Below are 17,439 nucleotides of genomic sequence, written 5' to 3'. Positions count from 1 at the left end.
ACGCTCTCTGCGCGACGCTAGACCTCATACAGACAGCCCAAACGTGAACCAGATAGGAGAACAGCACGTGAAATACCAGCGAGCGATGTCAAAGCAAAGCAAAGCATGCAAAACAAGGCAAGTCAAATGTCAAAGTCGTGCAGTGCCGAGGGAGCATTTGCTGCGAAACGCGATGCGTCGCGAGGTTGGGCAGCAGCATAGGTAAACGCGGTGCATCACTGTGTTACTTAGAAAAAAAGCATCGTTATGTACAAACGGAAGCATTGCAAAGACCGAGTACCTACAGTTACTTTTATGGTGCGCTACTACGTTATAACGCAGACCGCTACTCCATTATTCCGTTTTTTTTGTCCTTAGGCGCATGCACTTCAGGAATCTAACGTCGATGAAGGTTACAAAACAAGCATCGTTTTGCCATGTGTTTTACTTCTGGAAGTAATTAGATGTGACGGCCGCAAATATTAAGAATTTGGAAAGGTGGATAACGTGTTGTTTTGACTGCGTAAAAATGCACGAGTATCGAGATATAAGGCTTTTTGGCCTACACTCACATGAGGAACGAACCGTTCACGACTAATGCGTCTTAATGCAAAGTTCACATGGATTAGGCACGCATGCTAAAGCAGTTCAACAGCTATTGATGTCGACGCCAGCTTATAGCTTTTAAGTCGAATATTGATACTCATTGCCAAAAGGTTAATGTCAAATATTGTCCAAAAAAGGGGACTGTGACGCACTGCTCACCTTCCCCTACCCCATCAACCTTCCTCCTGACCTTTCGTCCATGTCTCCTTTGACTATATGTGCATTGTTCTATCTCTAGAAAGGCTTCTTTGCGGTCAAAAATGTACAAAACGGCATAAATTTAGCTCACTTCAGTTCAGCAATAGACTCATTTTTCAGACAACGTCGCATGACAGATTTGTGCCTGTATCCCTGTATACCTGTACGATTTGTACCCCCTCAGGTATACATTAGGCTGGAGCCTTGCGGATAAACAGGGGGCTGGCCGCAGCGAGACATCGCGGCTTTATGACGTTTTATTTTACCAAACACATAACTGATGCTGTTATACCAGGTCAAAAGCAATTTTTGCATCGTAAAAAAACTTTTAGCACCGGTCTTGTTATCATTTTTACACACACGGACGAGAAAAACTGCTGGTCAGGTCACCAAAATTCAGGTCACCACACGCCAGACGTGAGAAATATCGTAGTGACGTCACCTCCAAATGGAACCGCTGAAGAGCGTGCGAGCGAAATCGTTTTCTTCAAAACCTTTTTAAGTTGCAAACTTGTACGGACAGCCAGAGCAGATACAAAGAGGAGTAGCGTTGGGAACACGTGTGCCAAATTTCATGTGCGCTGTGTTATGTTCATGCTTCACGATAGCGCAGTTATGGAGAACACGGTGAGAACCATGCTATGACTCTCAGATACATGCAGGCGGCTCAAATTTCGCACGATCACTATAGCGACATACAACTGGCTTATCAAAAGTGTTAAGACGTCTTTTTGGCTTGTAAGCATTGTTTTAGAAACGAAGTGACGCAAAAAGGAATTTCCGTTATATATGATCTTTAGTGACAGAGTAACGAGTGACGGAAGTACCTTTCTGAAGGAACTGAGCAACGAGTCACGGGACTCTTTTTTTAGTTACGACGCCACCTATGGCGGCCAGCCTCTCGTGGAAGCCTTCGGCGGCGCAGTGTACCCGCGCCTGCAAATCGCGCCACGAGGCTTTCGGCGTCCGTTCCGGAGAATCACTCAACAGCATGGCGCGAAATGCCTCACGCCTGGTCCTTAGATAAACATGAGAGCCATGGCGTAGGTAGGAAAGGCTACTTTCCGCGCAATACTCGCGAAACGATGGGAAGCCGCTGGAGCCTGCCGTGGGAATTTTTCACCACGATGGCAAGCCCACGGAGGGCTTTGGATGTGGGTAATAAGCAATGAACAGAACTGTGTAGTTAAAAGGGGTGTTCCACACTTGCAGGGCGTTTTGGAATGAAATCGCTATTTTCAAGAATTTTCGGTGCAACTTACGACCCTGTCCTTCTTAGGACCTAAACGCATCTAATTTCTGAGCTTCGTGCCCGCGAAGATATGCAAAGTATTCTGGGAAAACTGTTCCAAGGTCACCTTGGTATCCATGACGCCATACAAGTGTCATTCAATCTTGTCAGTCTATAAGCCATGCGGCGATCAAGGCCAAGAAAAATATGAATGTCGGGTGAATATGATTGTTGGCCCCCTCGAGGAAGATGCAAAGTCAATAGTGGAGGACAGGGATATTGTAGATGCTCTTAGTGGGCAGTTCTCTTCATTTTTTAGAAAGGAGACTGTGTTTGATCTCCCTGGTAATAGACAAAACGTCACTAAAGACGGTTTTTAGATTTGACGGTGGCCGAAGGTATAGTAAGGGATGGCTTGAAGGATATCAAGGTTAATAACGCGGCCAGACCTGACCAGATATATGATATAGTGCTGAATGAATGCGCGAGAGGTTTAGCTTTTCCTCTCCGGTTGATAACTAATAGGTCATTGAGTTTTTTCAGGAACACCAGAGGGCTAGCGCAGTGCCAATATAGTACCGATATGCAATAAGCGGACCTAAAAAGAGTTAGCAACTACAGGCTCGTCAGTATAAAAGTATAAAGTACCTCACTAGTATAAAAGACCTTAGAAAAAACAATTTATGCGAGCATTCAGTTGTGCTTAGATAGGCATCAGCTCATAGTAGTCAGCGTCATTTTCTTTCTGGTAGGTCCTGTTTGACCAACCGGTTGGAGGAATTGATGGAGCATGTTACTAGTCAGACAAATCAAGGCAATAGTTTAGATGTCGTCTATCTAGGTCTTAGTAAGTCGTTTGATAAGGTGCCACGCCAACGTCCACTATATCAGTTAAAATTGCATGTCGTTGAGAGAAAAATTATTGGCTGGGTAAGGGCTTCGCTGCAAGGCAGAAAGTTAAGAGCAGTGCTCAATGGTACTAAAAGTAAGCTGGAGCTAGTCGAAAGTGTGATTACACAGGGCTCTGTGTTCGGCTCTTTGCTCTCCATTTTTGTGTGAATAATATTCAAATGGGACTAGAGAGTAATTTGCTTAAATTTCTTCATGATACTAAATTGATACGGGAATCGAAAATTGCCGCCCAGGTGAAACTTGCCCTGGAAAAACTAGTCGGTTAAAAAAGAAAACAACCCTACACTGAGCTTCTCTGTGGCAGATGTTATTCAATTATGATAAGTGAAAGGTGATGACATGGATAGTTCCGGCAGTGGAAGCATTAGCTATAAAATATGAGGCCGGGAGTTGGACCAGAAAATCGCGTCACGCCCTTCCACGACTGCCTGCATTAGAGGCGCATTACCAAGCATCACCGGAGGTGACCGCCCAGATCGTACGGTCTTCGCCTGAACCATTGTTTTCAGCTCGACCACGAGGTGGCACTACTTTTCCTGGTTAACGTACCCGACCGCGTCAAGCGCGGTCGGTTCACCCATTTCTAGTTGTGACTTTTTCACTAGATGACGTAAGCGCACGGCTTGTTCAGGCGTTTTATGTCACTCGCGGTTCGAAGGCAAAATGTCGAAAATACCACTTGGCGAGCGCCTTTTTGTTGTTCCGCTGAATGGCGACTGCGGAGTGGCATCATATAAACGCCACGCGGCAAAAAGTCGAAACGGCTAAATGGTTAACTGCAAAAGGCGACACCTAAGAAAATTGACATTACACGGCCAAAAGACCGAATGACGACCTGCAAAATGGCGACATGCTAAAAAGTCGACACGTCAAACTGGCGAACGGCTAATTGGTTAACTGCAAAAAGGCGTTTTAACAAAACATCGATGCGTCATACCAACGAATGGCAGAGTAGCGAAATACCAACGGGTCATATTTGAGCCTGGCACCGGTAAATCGCGACATGCAAGCTGTGGGCACATCAAAATGCTGGCTGAATGGCTGACTGGGCGTCTCGCGGCGGCGGAGCGGCGTGACGTGGCGTGGCTGGTAGCTGTGTCACGTGACGTGTCGTCACGTGACGTGATTTGGGGCCGAATGCCTGAACCCGATCACATTGCCGTCCAGAGGTGTTTGAACCATCCGTGGGATCCAGGAGCAATCCGACCCTGTTTTCCCCACGTACCGCCGGTTCTTGGCGTGCCACCCGTGTGTCGGTGGTGGATTGGCTGGAGCCCCCCCCCCCCCCCCGTTTTCCGCCTTTCCGTTGGGCCGGCCGTTCTCGTACCGCGCGGCCCTTTCCTGGAATCGTCTGCCACTGGCCAGTACAGCTCTCGGTACCCGTCAGGAATCTATTTTCAAACTAGACGAGTTGACATTCGTATGACAAGTGTGTGCGTCGGTACCTATTTGACAATCTCTTAATTAGCGTGCATGCCTAGTAGAACACTGCCTCATTTTAGGTCCCTCGCTTTGTACTCCCCGGTATGTCGCTTTATATAATTTCGGGGGGGGGGCTGAACCGCTAAAGCTGACTTGAGCTCCCCCTCCGCCGCCCATTGCTCCTCTGAGGCCGCTCAATGCGTATGAGCAAAGAGGGAATACTGGACCAACTAAGTATAGAACAATTATCTTAACTATTGGTATACTAGGTAGCAGGTACCTTAACACATTACTTATAGCGTCATGCTAATTGTGTGCTAAAAAGTATCCGGTGAGTACCTAATGTTATTGTCATGTTTATTCCTTCATATGTTAAGTATGTAAGGTCAATGTGTCTGCAAATGTCTTAGCATGTCCGCAAAATGTGTTAAAAATCCGTCCAAAAAAATCAAAATGTCTGCATGTCATGTCAAAAATCGATGTGCCGATTCGTCACATTGACCTTTAACATGCCGCCATTTCGCAGATCGCCATTTTGTCGTTCACCATGTCGGTTTGTCGCATTCTGGTATATTAGTATTTTGCGATTCGCCATTTAGTAACTTGCCATTGCGGCATGTCGCTATTCCTCCATGTCGCCATTTTTGGGTTCGCCATTTTACCGGTTCGAATTTTTGGCACGTTGCCATTTTATATGTCGACAATATGGAGCTCGTCATATGGCAGCCGACAAAAAAGGCACTCGGCAAACCGCGAGTCGATTTTTTCCCGGACATCATCACGGGCAGGGCATAGCGTGCCTGTCGGAACCAAACGCAAGACTCCGTCCGCATGCCGGCGCCACCCTGTGCACCCAGAGCGATGCCCCCCGGTCCAGGATCGTTCAGATTTCATACATTCCGTGACGACATGCCATCAACAGTCTGTGTCATTCTGTGGGTCATTCTGTGCGCGACCATGTCATTCCGTGACGACATGTCATCAACGTCTCATCAACAGCGTGACGCCGGACCGCACCCACGGACACCGTGCACACGCGGGTGCGGTCCGGGCCCGAGCCTCTGTCGCTGTCGGGGCGGTGACACTCGCCTGGCTCGGATGCGACGCCGCACCATCAGCACGTGACTCGGAAACAGCGCCATCTGGCCACCGGTGACACGTGGCCGCGGAAGCACACCAGGCCAGCTGGTTAGCGTCCGGAGCGTGGCTTCAGCCCAGACTTCAGCCCAGACAGACAAGTGATGGCGTCTATCACTTGATGGTGATGTCACACAATCAACTTAACTATTATTAATAAACTAGTTCATGTTGTTATACTATATTAATTGTTATACTGTGCTTAACGTCGTACGATATACTACTACGGTATAATTAGTTCCTGTCTACATTACATATTTTATATCATTAACTATATTAATTTCGCCTCAGTAGCTTCTCATTAGAAATATTCCTCTTCGGTAACATTTCCACCGGGTGCCGGCTCCTGGTTCCTTGCTCCGGGACCAGGAAGAATTTGGGAATTAGTTTGGAATCAAGACGGATATCCATGAAGAACTAGGACCCAGTACGGAACTGCGCCAAAGGAGCCGGCAATGACAAGGATCCAGCTTGACACTACGCCAATAGATCCGGCAGGAACCTAGATTCGGCAGCAACCTAGATCCGACAGGAACCTAGATCTGGCAGGAGTCGAGACCTGGCAGGAACCTAGATCCGGCAGGAACCTAAATCTGACACTAGCCGAGACCCGGCAGCATCCTAGATCCGGCAGGAACCTAGATCTAGCAGGAGCCGAGATCTGGCAGGAACCTAGATCTGGCTTACAATGTGTTCAGTGATCCAGCATGAGTCACAGCCAAGGCTGGGATCATGCTCAAGATCCAATGAGAGCCGAGTTTCAGTATAAAGTCAAGGGAACAGTAAGAACCAGGATCTTACCTGGAGTTCTGGCAAGGATCTAGCGTGCATCCAACGCTAAGACATGTGAAGTGCTGGGATTGAACACAAGAAAGTGAACATACGCAGCATTTTTACCTTTCCTTTCGTTTCATGAAAGTGCATGACGAAGCACGGCACGATTGGGCCGCACCTGTAGCGTGCCGGTGTGGCCAGCTCGACAGTGAGCTCGGCTCAGCCTGTAATGATGCAGCCGCCTTCTCCACCTGCCTCAGACTCGCGCCTGTACCACCATTGTACCAGTGCCATCTTTGTACCAGTGGCATCTGCAGCCGCCCGTACCAGTGCGCCTCGGCCAGGTTCGCGTGCACGCTCCGAGCGCCGCCACTCGGCCGGCGCTGACCAGCGATGATGGTCCTTTGCCGGCAGGCTGAGCAGCCTCGCCGGGCGCTGTGACGGCCAGCGCTGACCAGTGATGATGGTCCTCTGCCAGCAGGCTGAGCAGCCTCGCCCGGTGCTATGACGGCCAGCGCTGACCAGTGATGATGGTCCTCTGCCAGCAGGCTGAGCATCCTCGTCGGGTGCTGCTCTGGCCAGCGCTGACCAGTAATGATGGTCCTCTGCCAGCAGGCTGAGCAGCCTCGCCGGGCGCTGTGACGGCCGGCGCTGACCAGTAATGATGGTCCTCTGCCAGCAGGCTGAGCAGCCTCGCCGGGCGCTGTGACGGCCAGCGCTGACCAGTGATGATGGTCCTCTGCCAGCAGGCTGAGCAGCCCCGCCCGGCGCTGTGACGGCCAGCGCTGACCAGTGATGATGGCCCTCTGCCAGCAGGCTGAGCAGCCCCGCCCGGCGCTGTGACGGCCAGCGCTGACCAGTGATGATGGTCCTCTGCCAGCAGGCTGAGCATCCTCGTCGGGTGCTGCTCTGGCCAGCGCTGACCAGTAATGATGGTCCTCTGCCAGCAGGCTGAGCAGCCCCGCCCGGCGCTGTTCTGGCCGGCGCTGACCAGCGTCATGGGCCTCTGCCACCAGGTTGAATTACCCCGCCCGGCGCTGTTACGTAAGGTGGACAGATAAACATCTGGGCCGACCGACCGAGGCTGGCCTGCTGGGAGAGGACACTGCTGGCCCTCACTGGCTGAGCATGCCGTGCCTGCTGCGCCGGCGGGCTCAACGTGGAACGAGGGACGATGGCAGCAGAGGCGCATGGAGAGCGCGCTCGCAGCGAAGCCAGGCGCGCTGACACCCGCCTCAAAGCTGGCTTCTTCGCTTTACCGCGGCTGAGCCGGGTCTCAGCGCCCGGCCGGCCCCACCGGCAAGCTACGTCATCCGTGCGTGCGTGCCCGCCACAACCGCTATCAAGAGTCTGAATGACCCCCAGACGTCCCACAGCACCAGTGACTAGATGAGACGACCACGCCAAATGCTTGCTGATAGATCCCTGGACATGGTGGAGGGCAGCCTGAACAGTTGCGTGCGTAAATGGCAAAACACGCCCGGAAAAACGCATCCAACACGCCTAATGCATCTAATCTAACGTCTGTCTGACACCTGATATAACGCCACCGATCTAATCTAACCTAAAACATCTAACGTAATTTAACATCTAACACATCTAAAGCATCTAATGCAAAACGCATCTAACACTGCCGACCATTCTGGGCGGGAGGAGAGTGCGACAGGACTGGGGCGGCCCCTTTGGTTCTGTCACCCGTGAATCACAGGTGACGGTCACAGGTCGCGCTGTGATCACGAGGCCACGTTTTTAGCGTCACGTTGGCCGCAGTGGTTTTTATTTATCCCTCATCAATCTATCACAGGTGTTCTACCCAAAAATGTTTCAAAATCGCATCGGTAAAAATTCGACAAGTCTTACGTGGAGTTTTTTTTAGGTGCCGTACCTTTAAAGGGAGTCTTCCACATTTGTAAGTTGTTTCTATTTAAACCGCATTGTTCACTACAAACACAACAATCCAAAGAATTGAGCAAGTTGTCCAAACAGTGATATGTAGCATATCAGAACACTCCCCATACTATTCCAGTGTCATCAGAAGGCAAAATCCACGCAATTATTGCACTTCGGCTGTGTCAACTAAAACATATTGTCATTGTAACACCTTCCTACTTTGGCGCCATGCCATGAATACGTCAGTACTGGGCAATCGCATGTCTACTGGCTTTGACGCCATGCAATATGTATGTCTCCTGGTGTAACGCCACGCCTGGTATCAATATACACGTCATGCGTTACATGGAGCTATACAATATGTATGTCTCCTGGTGTAACGTCACGCCTGGTATCAATATGCACGTCATATGTTACATGACGCCATACGATATGCATTGCCGAGACACCTGACGCCGCTCCACTTGGGCGCCATACAACATGTATGTCGGTCTGTGCTACGATATGCTGCACGACATAAACCATTCCAAAAAACGTTCAGAAGCGATGCTCAAAGGAACGCGGAGTGGTGCGGCACCTGTCCACAAAAAACAAAAGCAGTCTGAGTGTTCACTATACGCCTGCACTATTCACCAAACAGCTCATTCGCTGCTGAGGTGACATTTCATGTCCGTGGTGAGCTCATGTTTGTTTGTTTGTTAACTCATTCTGCACTTCCAGGGGGTGCAGGCCACGTTATAAATCATCGGACTATTTAGATAAAGAGTCTAGTAGTCTGCGGGCTGCCATGGGCAAGCCGCTAATGATGCCTCAGCTGCATTCATTTCAACCAAACAGTCCAATGCTACAGCGAACGACACTCAGAAATGGCCGCTTCCTCTAGGCCACCTGATCCTAGCGGTCTATCACGCTCAGATAACCTGACTACCCTTGGCAACACTTCAGCAGCGCCCGACACCACCCCTCCTCCACCACAGACTGCTGCGGAGCTTGCCATCACGCTTCCTCCCCCACACAGAATACCGCGGGGCCGGACGTCACCATTTCTCCACCACATAGACTACCGCAGGGCCTAACACTACCCCGTCCCCCATCACACAGACTACCGCGGAGCCTGACACAGCCCCTCCCCCACAACAACACAGACTACCGAGGGCCTGACATCACCGCTTCTCCACCGCGAAGTCTGCGTCCGCGCCGGCGTCGTCGGCCCTGCCCTCCAGCCGTCGCACCACCGCCAGCGAGTACTCGTAGCCGAGGAAGGTGACGGCGTTCACGAGGAACGCCCTGCCGGCCATGACGCCGAAGCCGGCGAGCAGAGCGCCGGGACCGTCCCGCAGCACGGTCATCTGCGCGCAATGCAGCATGCCGCGGTACTGCGGCCGCGCTGGGTCGTCCGCCTGCAGCTTGCTCTTCAGCACGTCCAGCGGCAGAATCGAGGTCCAGGCGCCGACGCCGGCGACGCCGCCGGCCAGCAGGGCGGCGCTGGTGCGCGAGAGGCGCGCGCGCCGGCGAGCCTCCCAGCTCAGCTTCTCGTACAGCGCGATGTAAAGGCCGAACGAACCGACGTCTCGCGCGGCCATGGCGCCGGTGCCGCGGTACCAGGCGCGCACGCCACCGCCGCGGTACAGCGCTGCCAGGCAAGCGAGCGGGCCGCGCGCCGGCGTGCGGTAGTGCGCGCGCCAGCCGGCGCCGCCGGTCACGCTCGTCTGCAGCTGGATCTTCACCAGGTCGACGGGCACGGCGACCACCAGCTGCGCCAGGCCGCCGACGCAGCCGGCGACGAACACGCGGCCGTAGGCGGGCCGGCCGGCGTCGTCGCGCGCGCCCAGCGCCCAGTCTAGCACTCGCAGCGAGTTCGAATACACGCCGAAGTAGAGCGCGTTCAACGCCCCGTTCGCCGCCAGCGGAAACGACATGCCCTTGAGGAGGCCGCGCGCGCCTTCGTGGCGGAACGTGTCGCGCACGGCGGCGGTGGCGCTGATGCCGAGCGTCTGCTGCAGGACCTTGACCGTGTCGGCCGGGTGGCCGACAAACACGCCGGCCGCGCCGCCCAGGCTGCCAGCCGCAAACTCGTGCCAGAAGCTGGCGGCCATGCGGCCGGCCGGCGGCGCCCGGCGCGGAGTCCGTACAGCGGCGTCAGCAGGCTGCGCTGGAGTACCGGTGGGAGACCGGCAGTGGAGCTGCGCTGGAGCGCCGACAGGAGGGGAGAGATGCGCTGGAGCACCGGCAGGAGACCGGCAGTGGAGCTGCGCTGGAGCACCGACAGGAGAGGAGAGATGCGCTGGACCACCGGCACGCTCTCCGACGAGGCGCTCTTGTTCTCCGGCTCTCACGTTCTTCGGATCTCGCGTTCTCCGGATCTCGCGTTCTCCGGATCTCGCGTTCTCCGGTTCTCGCGTTCTCCGGGTATCGCGTTCCCCAGCGCGTGGCGCGATGGAACGGCGGGCTGCGCCAGAGTGCGGCGGGACCCTCGGCGGAGCTCACTCAATGATGCTGGGGTGTCACACCGTTGTTACACCGCTGTTACACTGCGCCACCCTGTCACCCCGTCACCCCGGTACACAGCCCTGAATGAAGGCAGCCACCGGCAGACCCCGCCGTCATCACCACACTCGGCCAACTGACGACAGTTTACGGCAGTAAACACGTCCGTGCCGACCTCGCCCGTGGTAGCCATCAGAGCAGCGGATGCCTATCGCGTCTGGCAAGGCTCGTAAGAACAAGGGCTGGCCTGCGCTGTAGGCAGATGACCTCACATGAAAAAATGTCGAGCATGGTGGTCGTGTGGGAGGAGGTGGAGTGACATGAAACACACTCTGAGTTCGGTGGATTCGAGGTCAAATACCGCTAAACGAAACCAAGCTCAGAACATTTTTTTATGCGCACTAGTACCACTAGTGCTATACCGGTTTAAGTTACTAAAGCGATAATGCTCAGGATGGCTCAGCAACCTTGAAAACCAGAACTACTTTTTAAAGCTTTAGACAAGCCGTGCAGAGAAACCTAAAAAGTTATACGTGCCGTCCGGTAAAAAAAAAAAAATGTGGCAAAACACCACCAGCGGATAGTATTACGACATTCGCAGGAGAATGATAGTAACGGGACCAGGAGCATCTGTGTACCGCGTTTATTCGCAACACATTTAGTCCTATGCAAAGTGTCGTACATAAACCTTCGTGCCACAGTTCTTAGTTATTAAAACGTGCTACGCAAATGGTCATTTCAAATTATTGTATCGCAAATTGTCATGCGGCATTGTTCGTTCAGGAATCTTTGTATTGTAACTTCTCGCACACAAATAGTCGCACTTAAACATTGGCATTTGTAAAAAAGTTGCTCAATAGGCTTTCGTATCTGCAAAACTTAGCACGTGCGATTCTTTACATTCTTTTCCAGCATAAGCCTTTGTCTGAGTCCCATTCCTTGGTACATCATACACATGTCATTTGCACCACAGTTATGCATGCGCACAATATGTGCACAATGCTTAGTATTTCATTTCGTCGCGTACGCGATTCTTGTCATCGCATGCATCTGTGTTCGCGATTCATCGCATCACATTCTTTCGCACTCTACTCCTCCGTGTACACGTTTTTTTGCATTTTTCGCAAAACACATTTTAGGTCGCACGCAATTCTTTGCATGAAACAGCTTGTACTTAAAAGAAAAATGTCAGCATTTTCTGACCCTTCTCGTTATTCTGCTCTTCGTTCCACTTCAGATTCTTTCGCTGTTCCTCATCTATACGATCCGTTGTTAAAGGTGTCGTTCTATCAACACACCGCGTTTATTATAGTTGCGTCCAAGCATGACACAGCATAGCTGGCAATGACATGACACCTAGTGGTTGACACCTAGTCATTCATTGATGCTAACGGCATCGGTGCGCCTATGCGTGGACAAGTAAGGAAATGTAGATAAATGTAAATAGAACAAAAAGTATTCCTACATCCTGGTTCCCATTGGTTTCTTCAATAAAGTAAGGCTTTGGAAACTGTCTTCCACCGGTTCTTTCGACAAAATATACCCCGGATTTATGTTCCCACCGGTTCTTTCGACCAAACAATACCCTGGATTTTGCATCCCATTAGCTCCTTAGCAGACCATGAGCCCGTTTCCTGGGTCTCATCGGTTATTTCAAGCACATTAGACGTTGGACATTGATTCTCAGTGTTTTTCACAAGCGTAGGTTCCCGATTCCTGATTCGCAGCCACACATTCAACACAGATCGTTTTCACACAGTTGACGCCACTAAGCATATAACTCGCGAGACCTGCAGCGACTGAACCGCAAGACCGCATTAAAGACAACACCACACCGACTGCAAAAGAGCGCGGAAAAAATAAGACGAATACGGGGGTTCTGATGGATTCAGAGGTACAACAGGCGGTTGTGTGAGCTGCATGACTGTGTATACACGACTGCGGTTGTTGGCAGTTGCGTGAACGATGATGACGATCCAGCCTCACAAATGAATGCTCAGGGGGCTCCTGGCTATTCGGAAAACCACCGAATACAGCTGTGTTTGAGCCCCGACCAAGAGTGTCGCTTTATATAAATTCAGGGGGGGGGGGGGGGCTAAGCCCACTCATGCTGACTTGAGCCCACCAATCCTCCTCTAAACCCCTTCAAAGCATGCGAGCAAAAAGAAAATACTGGGCGAAATGAACGCAGTAGAGATACATTAATTATTAGAATGTTAAGTGCACAAACGTATCGGTATCAGCCACGTCAATTTTGTATAATATAACATCCTGCTGTTACGTAATGTTTTTGTCTGATGCTAACCCGGACTGACAGAAAGGGAAACGCGTCCAGAGAGGAACGGATCACGAAGGGCAAAAGCTCCGCTGTCGGGATGTACAGTATGTTGCCCTTGGGCGGCTCTTCATATGCATATTCAAGGAGGGCGTTGACGTCCTTCTGAGCTCTGTGCGTCCCTCTGACCTCAGTGAACTCGTAAATACCAGACAGCGACGGCTGACCTATGACGTAAGCGCAACACGGTCCACCATAAACACCGTAAGAACAGACTATAAACAAACACAATCATCACAGAATACCAGACGTATGTACTCTGCAACTGCACATGTCTGAGCCACCTGGCGGAGACCCGCTCGTCAGTGTTGACCTCAAACTGCAGCACCAACCCCTCCCCACGCATATCACTCCTGGAGGGTGACGTGTCGCAAGTGTTTCGGTGATGATGCTTTTTTGCCCTTTCTGCGTGAAGTATCTGGGGGCACCAGGGCCCCATTGAAGAATCTTTTCGCCGGTGATGCGATACCCCGATTTTAAATGGGGATGTCGGGGGCCGGTCGTTGGGGAGGAGAGGGGTACACCGCACGCAGCGAATGGCGCGGTGTCATGCAACGGGGCCAGGTCATTGAAGCAATAGGTAAAGCCGAGCCGAAGCTTCAGCACAAGCCCGGTGGGATGACGTTTGCCAGCTGGTGTTTTTTAAATGGACGTTTTTTGAACAGCTGACCTACAGAAGAAACTTAGATCGGGATATTTTAATTGACCAATTCGCCGGATAGAGAATAAGATATGGCGATTTATATCAAACATGGATTTTGAAACTGCAGCCCCTCCGTCAGTTGAACTTGCCGGACGAAGTTTTGGTTCCATACGCTTTCGGCCATCTGGCGTCTCTCCGATAGCCGTTTTGGAGGTACCTAGCCTGCAGAAAAAGTATGCATTTGATAAGGCTTTAATTGGGAGAATATATATATATATATATATATATATATATACATATGTGTGTGTGTGTGTGTGTGTGTGGTGTGTGTGTGTGTGTGTGTGTGTGTGTGTGTGTGTGTGTGTGTGTGTGTGTGTGTGTGTGTGTGTGTGTGTGTGTGTGTGTGTGTGTGTGTGTGTGTGTGTGTGTGTGTGTGTGTGTGTGTGTGTGTGTGTGTGTGTGTGTGTGTGTGTATTCTTTGTAAGAAATAGACTCGAAATTTTTACAGTTCTATGCCAGCAGGCTCGTCAGCTGACGTTTCGTTTACATTTGCGCCGCGGCTGTTTCTTGGGCATCTACGAAATGAAGGGCCGCACCCCAGCTTCACATTACGGTGGTCAAAGTCGGACCGAGTAAACACGCCACGTTGGGAGACGTTTCGTCACTGGAGAATGTCCTGTTAACATGCCGTAGTGGGGTAAAGGGGTATGGTCTGTGCATGTTCCCGTTTCTTCAAAAACCATATCTAAGACACACACACACACACACACACACACACACACACACACACACACACACACACGCATAGTCTGCGCATGTTCCCGTTTCTTCAAAAACCATGTCTAAGACACACATACACACACACACGCGCGCGCGCACGCGCACGCATACACGCATGGACGTACGTAAGCACGCACGCACGCAAGCATGCACGAACGCACACACGAACACAGCACTTGGTGAAACGCCGCTGTGGCTGAGTGGCCATGTGTTTGTGATGGCCAGAAGTATCCCTTGTAGGATTTATTGTCCAACTTTCCAGTTGGAAGTTGACGGCCCTTACCCCGTATGCTACCTCCTATCGTCTTTCCGTCGCTTGGACCAAAACCACTAGAGTTAAGAGAAAACCGATGAATTGTTATGCAGGCTTTCGGTGCGTGCGTTTGTGTTTGTTTCTGAGCTGCTGAGACTTCATGGAGCCATGGAGCACACCGCGCGTTGCCGCCCACGCCACGCATGCATTGTAACTTCAGGACTGATCTCAGTCTGTCGCTATCGTTGAAAGTCGTGCGGCCTTGAAAGTGTCCGAGATGTCACTGAATGCATGGAGTATCACCCATGTGTTGTTCCGATTTAGAATCACAATCGACTGAAGATCCACCGTAATGTTTCCATATACAAAATCGGGTTATTTTTTGCATACAGTCCTTGGAAATGGGAAACAGGCAGAATTTGCGTTCGCAAAACCAATTCAATCGTCAACTACTTTTGTTTTCCCGCATTTTTCCTTTACGTGGATGTCTTCTTTAGTGAGCTCGAGGCATAAGTGTGGTCTGGCAGAATTTGGCTTCCTTGGGTTCGTAAAATGTTACTAATTTCCAAAATGACATTCCATTCAAAATATCAGCACCATATATAAACATTCAAAATATCATTTCAATAAGTCGTTAATCACTGTCCACTGGCGTGGCTACGTAAAATAGGCTGGGAATAAAAAAGTAGGAATGAAGAAACGTACCGCAAAAACACACCAATAAACGTATTTCTCCCCTGATCTGGCCCGCTTTTTCTCATCGTTCGGCGGGAGGCTGGAGCCCACGCTGGGGCTGGAGGCTAAATCCCCCAACTAACAGGATATTGTCATTCCTGATTGTCCAAATTGATACATTGCCAGCGACGAGTAGCATGTGCGCTGTTTTGCCCATGTTTAGGCTTATTTTTCACCAACACCATGTAAAGCCGACGCACCACGTGTGGGAGACGAGCATAGGTATAGCTTCCTCTGCTACTGCCATTGACTCAGGGGCGGATCTAGGATGTTGTCGAGGGGAGACCACTTGACTCAGGGGCGGATCCAGGATGCCGTTGAGGGGAGACCACCTGACTCAGAGGCAGATCCAGGATGCTGTCGAGGGGAGACCACTTGACTCAGGGGCGGATCCAGGATGCTGTCGAGGGGAGACCACTTGACGTAAGTTCGTCAAATCGGCAATATGTTCAGGCTCATATTCAGACTGATGTTCACGAACTTGATGTGCCAGGGCCACGTCAAAGCCCCGTGCTACGCCTCGCAATGTCAGTGACTGCCTGCGTCGTCTTGAGAAGGTTATCGGTCCCCCTCCCCCCCCCCAAAAAAAAATGGGAACCCTCTTGTGCCCAACCCAAAGGTTTCGTAACTTCCGTAGACTGCTCGAATTCAGAACAAGGAAGCCCCAATAATTGAGCTTGTGGGGTGAAATCAAGCTCAGAAGACCGTTTTCTACATCTAGAGGTCTGTCTCTAGTTCATGGGATCGCCTCTGTGAAAAAGATAGCCCATGCTCTAGATCATGTCGTCCAGTTCTTGTTTTACTGGCTCATGACGATGCCGTAATGAACTAGAAGGCCACTGCTCTTGATTACGAGGCACCTTCTATACATCAGTAAACACCTTTCATGTATCATATGGCCGCAGTTCCAAATAAGCCTTAGGATAACGAAGGCCTTAGCTGTTTGGAGGTCCCTTTGGAACTGGAAGAAACTCGTTCTAGATAAGGAGCCCCTTTACGAACCAGGAGGCCCTATTCTGGGACAGAAGACCCCGTTTTGGAAGAGGGAGGTCATAAGCTGGTTCGATAACTCTCTCGAACTAATCAGAATGTCGCTAATCTGGGCATCGATATATGTAACAAACTGACAAAGAAGTACGTGGCCCCGTTATCACCACCCCCACCCCCAGCCACTCCACCCCACCCTCCACCCCCACCAACGCCATTTCATCTGACACTCCCCAGGGGACTCCCCCGTGAGGGGATCCAGTTTTTCCAGGAGATCCCTAAAAATCCTACCACCAACTGGTATTCTGTGGTCCCTCCCCCAGCTTATCGTGAATGATGCGGAAATGAAGAAAAAAATGATGCCAAAAATAAAGTGCCTGGCACATGCAGTCATGTCGCAGTTAGTAAATATTTTTGATAAAGCCGATTGAAGATGGAAAATAAGGGGTAGGACGGGGAAGACGGCGAAAAGAACGCCATGCTGGAGGAGGAAATAGCGCACCATGCTAGAGCTCTGAAGCTTTACACTTTACGCACTAGCACAATAGAAGAGTAAAAGTCACAGCAGTTCCGCGTCAATTTTTGTTCTGGCGAGATCCACCTTCTTACACATCCATCCGGCCATGATCCTCGTGCAAACCCTGACACCAGCACCTGTGGTCAGTTATCGGCTATCAGTTGTAGCTATCATCTATCACCTGTGATGAGCTATCAGATATCACCTGTTGCTATCATGTCTTCGATAAATAACACAAAATGTGATAAAGTTGCCGGTACACGTATTACACTCGACAGAGCGTGGCCATGCACAAAACCCAAAAATGGTACCATGTGTATATCTAAATAAGATAAAAACGGCACTTTTAAACGATAAGAGAATTCACCATCATTTTATGCCCATGAAAGGAAGCGAGGCTCGGCTGAAAAAATGAAGTCGTCATAGCCGGGTAGAAAATTGTGTTGTTGACGGGGAGGGAGTGCGCCAAATACTTGAAAAATTATATCTACGCTCCCCTCCCACCCCTACAAGTCCTGACTACCCCAGTTACGTTGGACTACTCTGAAATTTA

At 50.9% G+C, this 17,439-nt stretch overlaps 1 protein-coding gene across 1 annotated transcript; it reads right to left on the bottom strand.

Moving 5' to 3' along the window:
• Positions 1-7,812: 7,812 nt before the first annotated feature.
• LOC119093469 (solute carrier family 25 member 45-like) lies at positions 7,813-10,245 on the bottom strand. The gene is made up of 2 exons (XM_037216427.1): positions 9,853-10,245; positions 7,813-9,621 (listed from the first exon to the last, which is right to left on the bottom strand). Exons 1-2 carry the CDS (start codon positions 10,243-10,245, stop codon positions 9,313-9,315), a joined length of 702 nt encoding a protein of 233 aa, XP_037072322.1. The 3' UTR covers positions 7,813-9,312.
• Positions 10,246-17,439: the final 7,194 nt, after the last annotated feature.

The sequence above is a fragment of the Pollicipes pollicipes genome, unplaced genomic scaffold, assembly GCF_011947565.3.
Source record: "Pollicipes pollicipes isolate AB1234 unplaced genomic scaffold, Ppol_2.1 Scaffold_1600;HRSCAF=1878_pilon_pilon_pilon, whole genome shotgun sequence".
NCBI lineage: Eukaryota > Metazoa > Arthropoda > Thecostraca > Pollicipedomorpha > Pollicipedidae > Pollicipes > Pollicipes pollicipes.
This window is presented reverse-complemented; position numbering and strand designations above follow the sequence as displayed.

Bases quoted from the DNA above. Each gene is read 5' to 3' on its own strand.
- LOC119093469 (XM_037216427.1), bottom strand. From the start codon at position 10,245: ATGGCCGCCAGCTTCTGGCACGAGTTTGCGGCTGGCAGCCTGGGCGGC. The intron at 9,622-9,852 runs GTGACCGGCGGC...GCCGCCCTGCTG, and splicing joins AGATCCAGCTGCAGACGAGC to GCCGGCGGCGTCGCCGGCGT.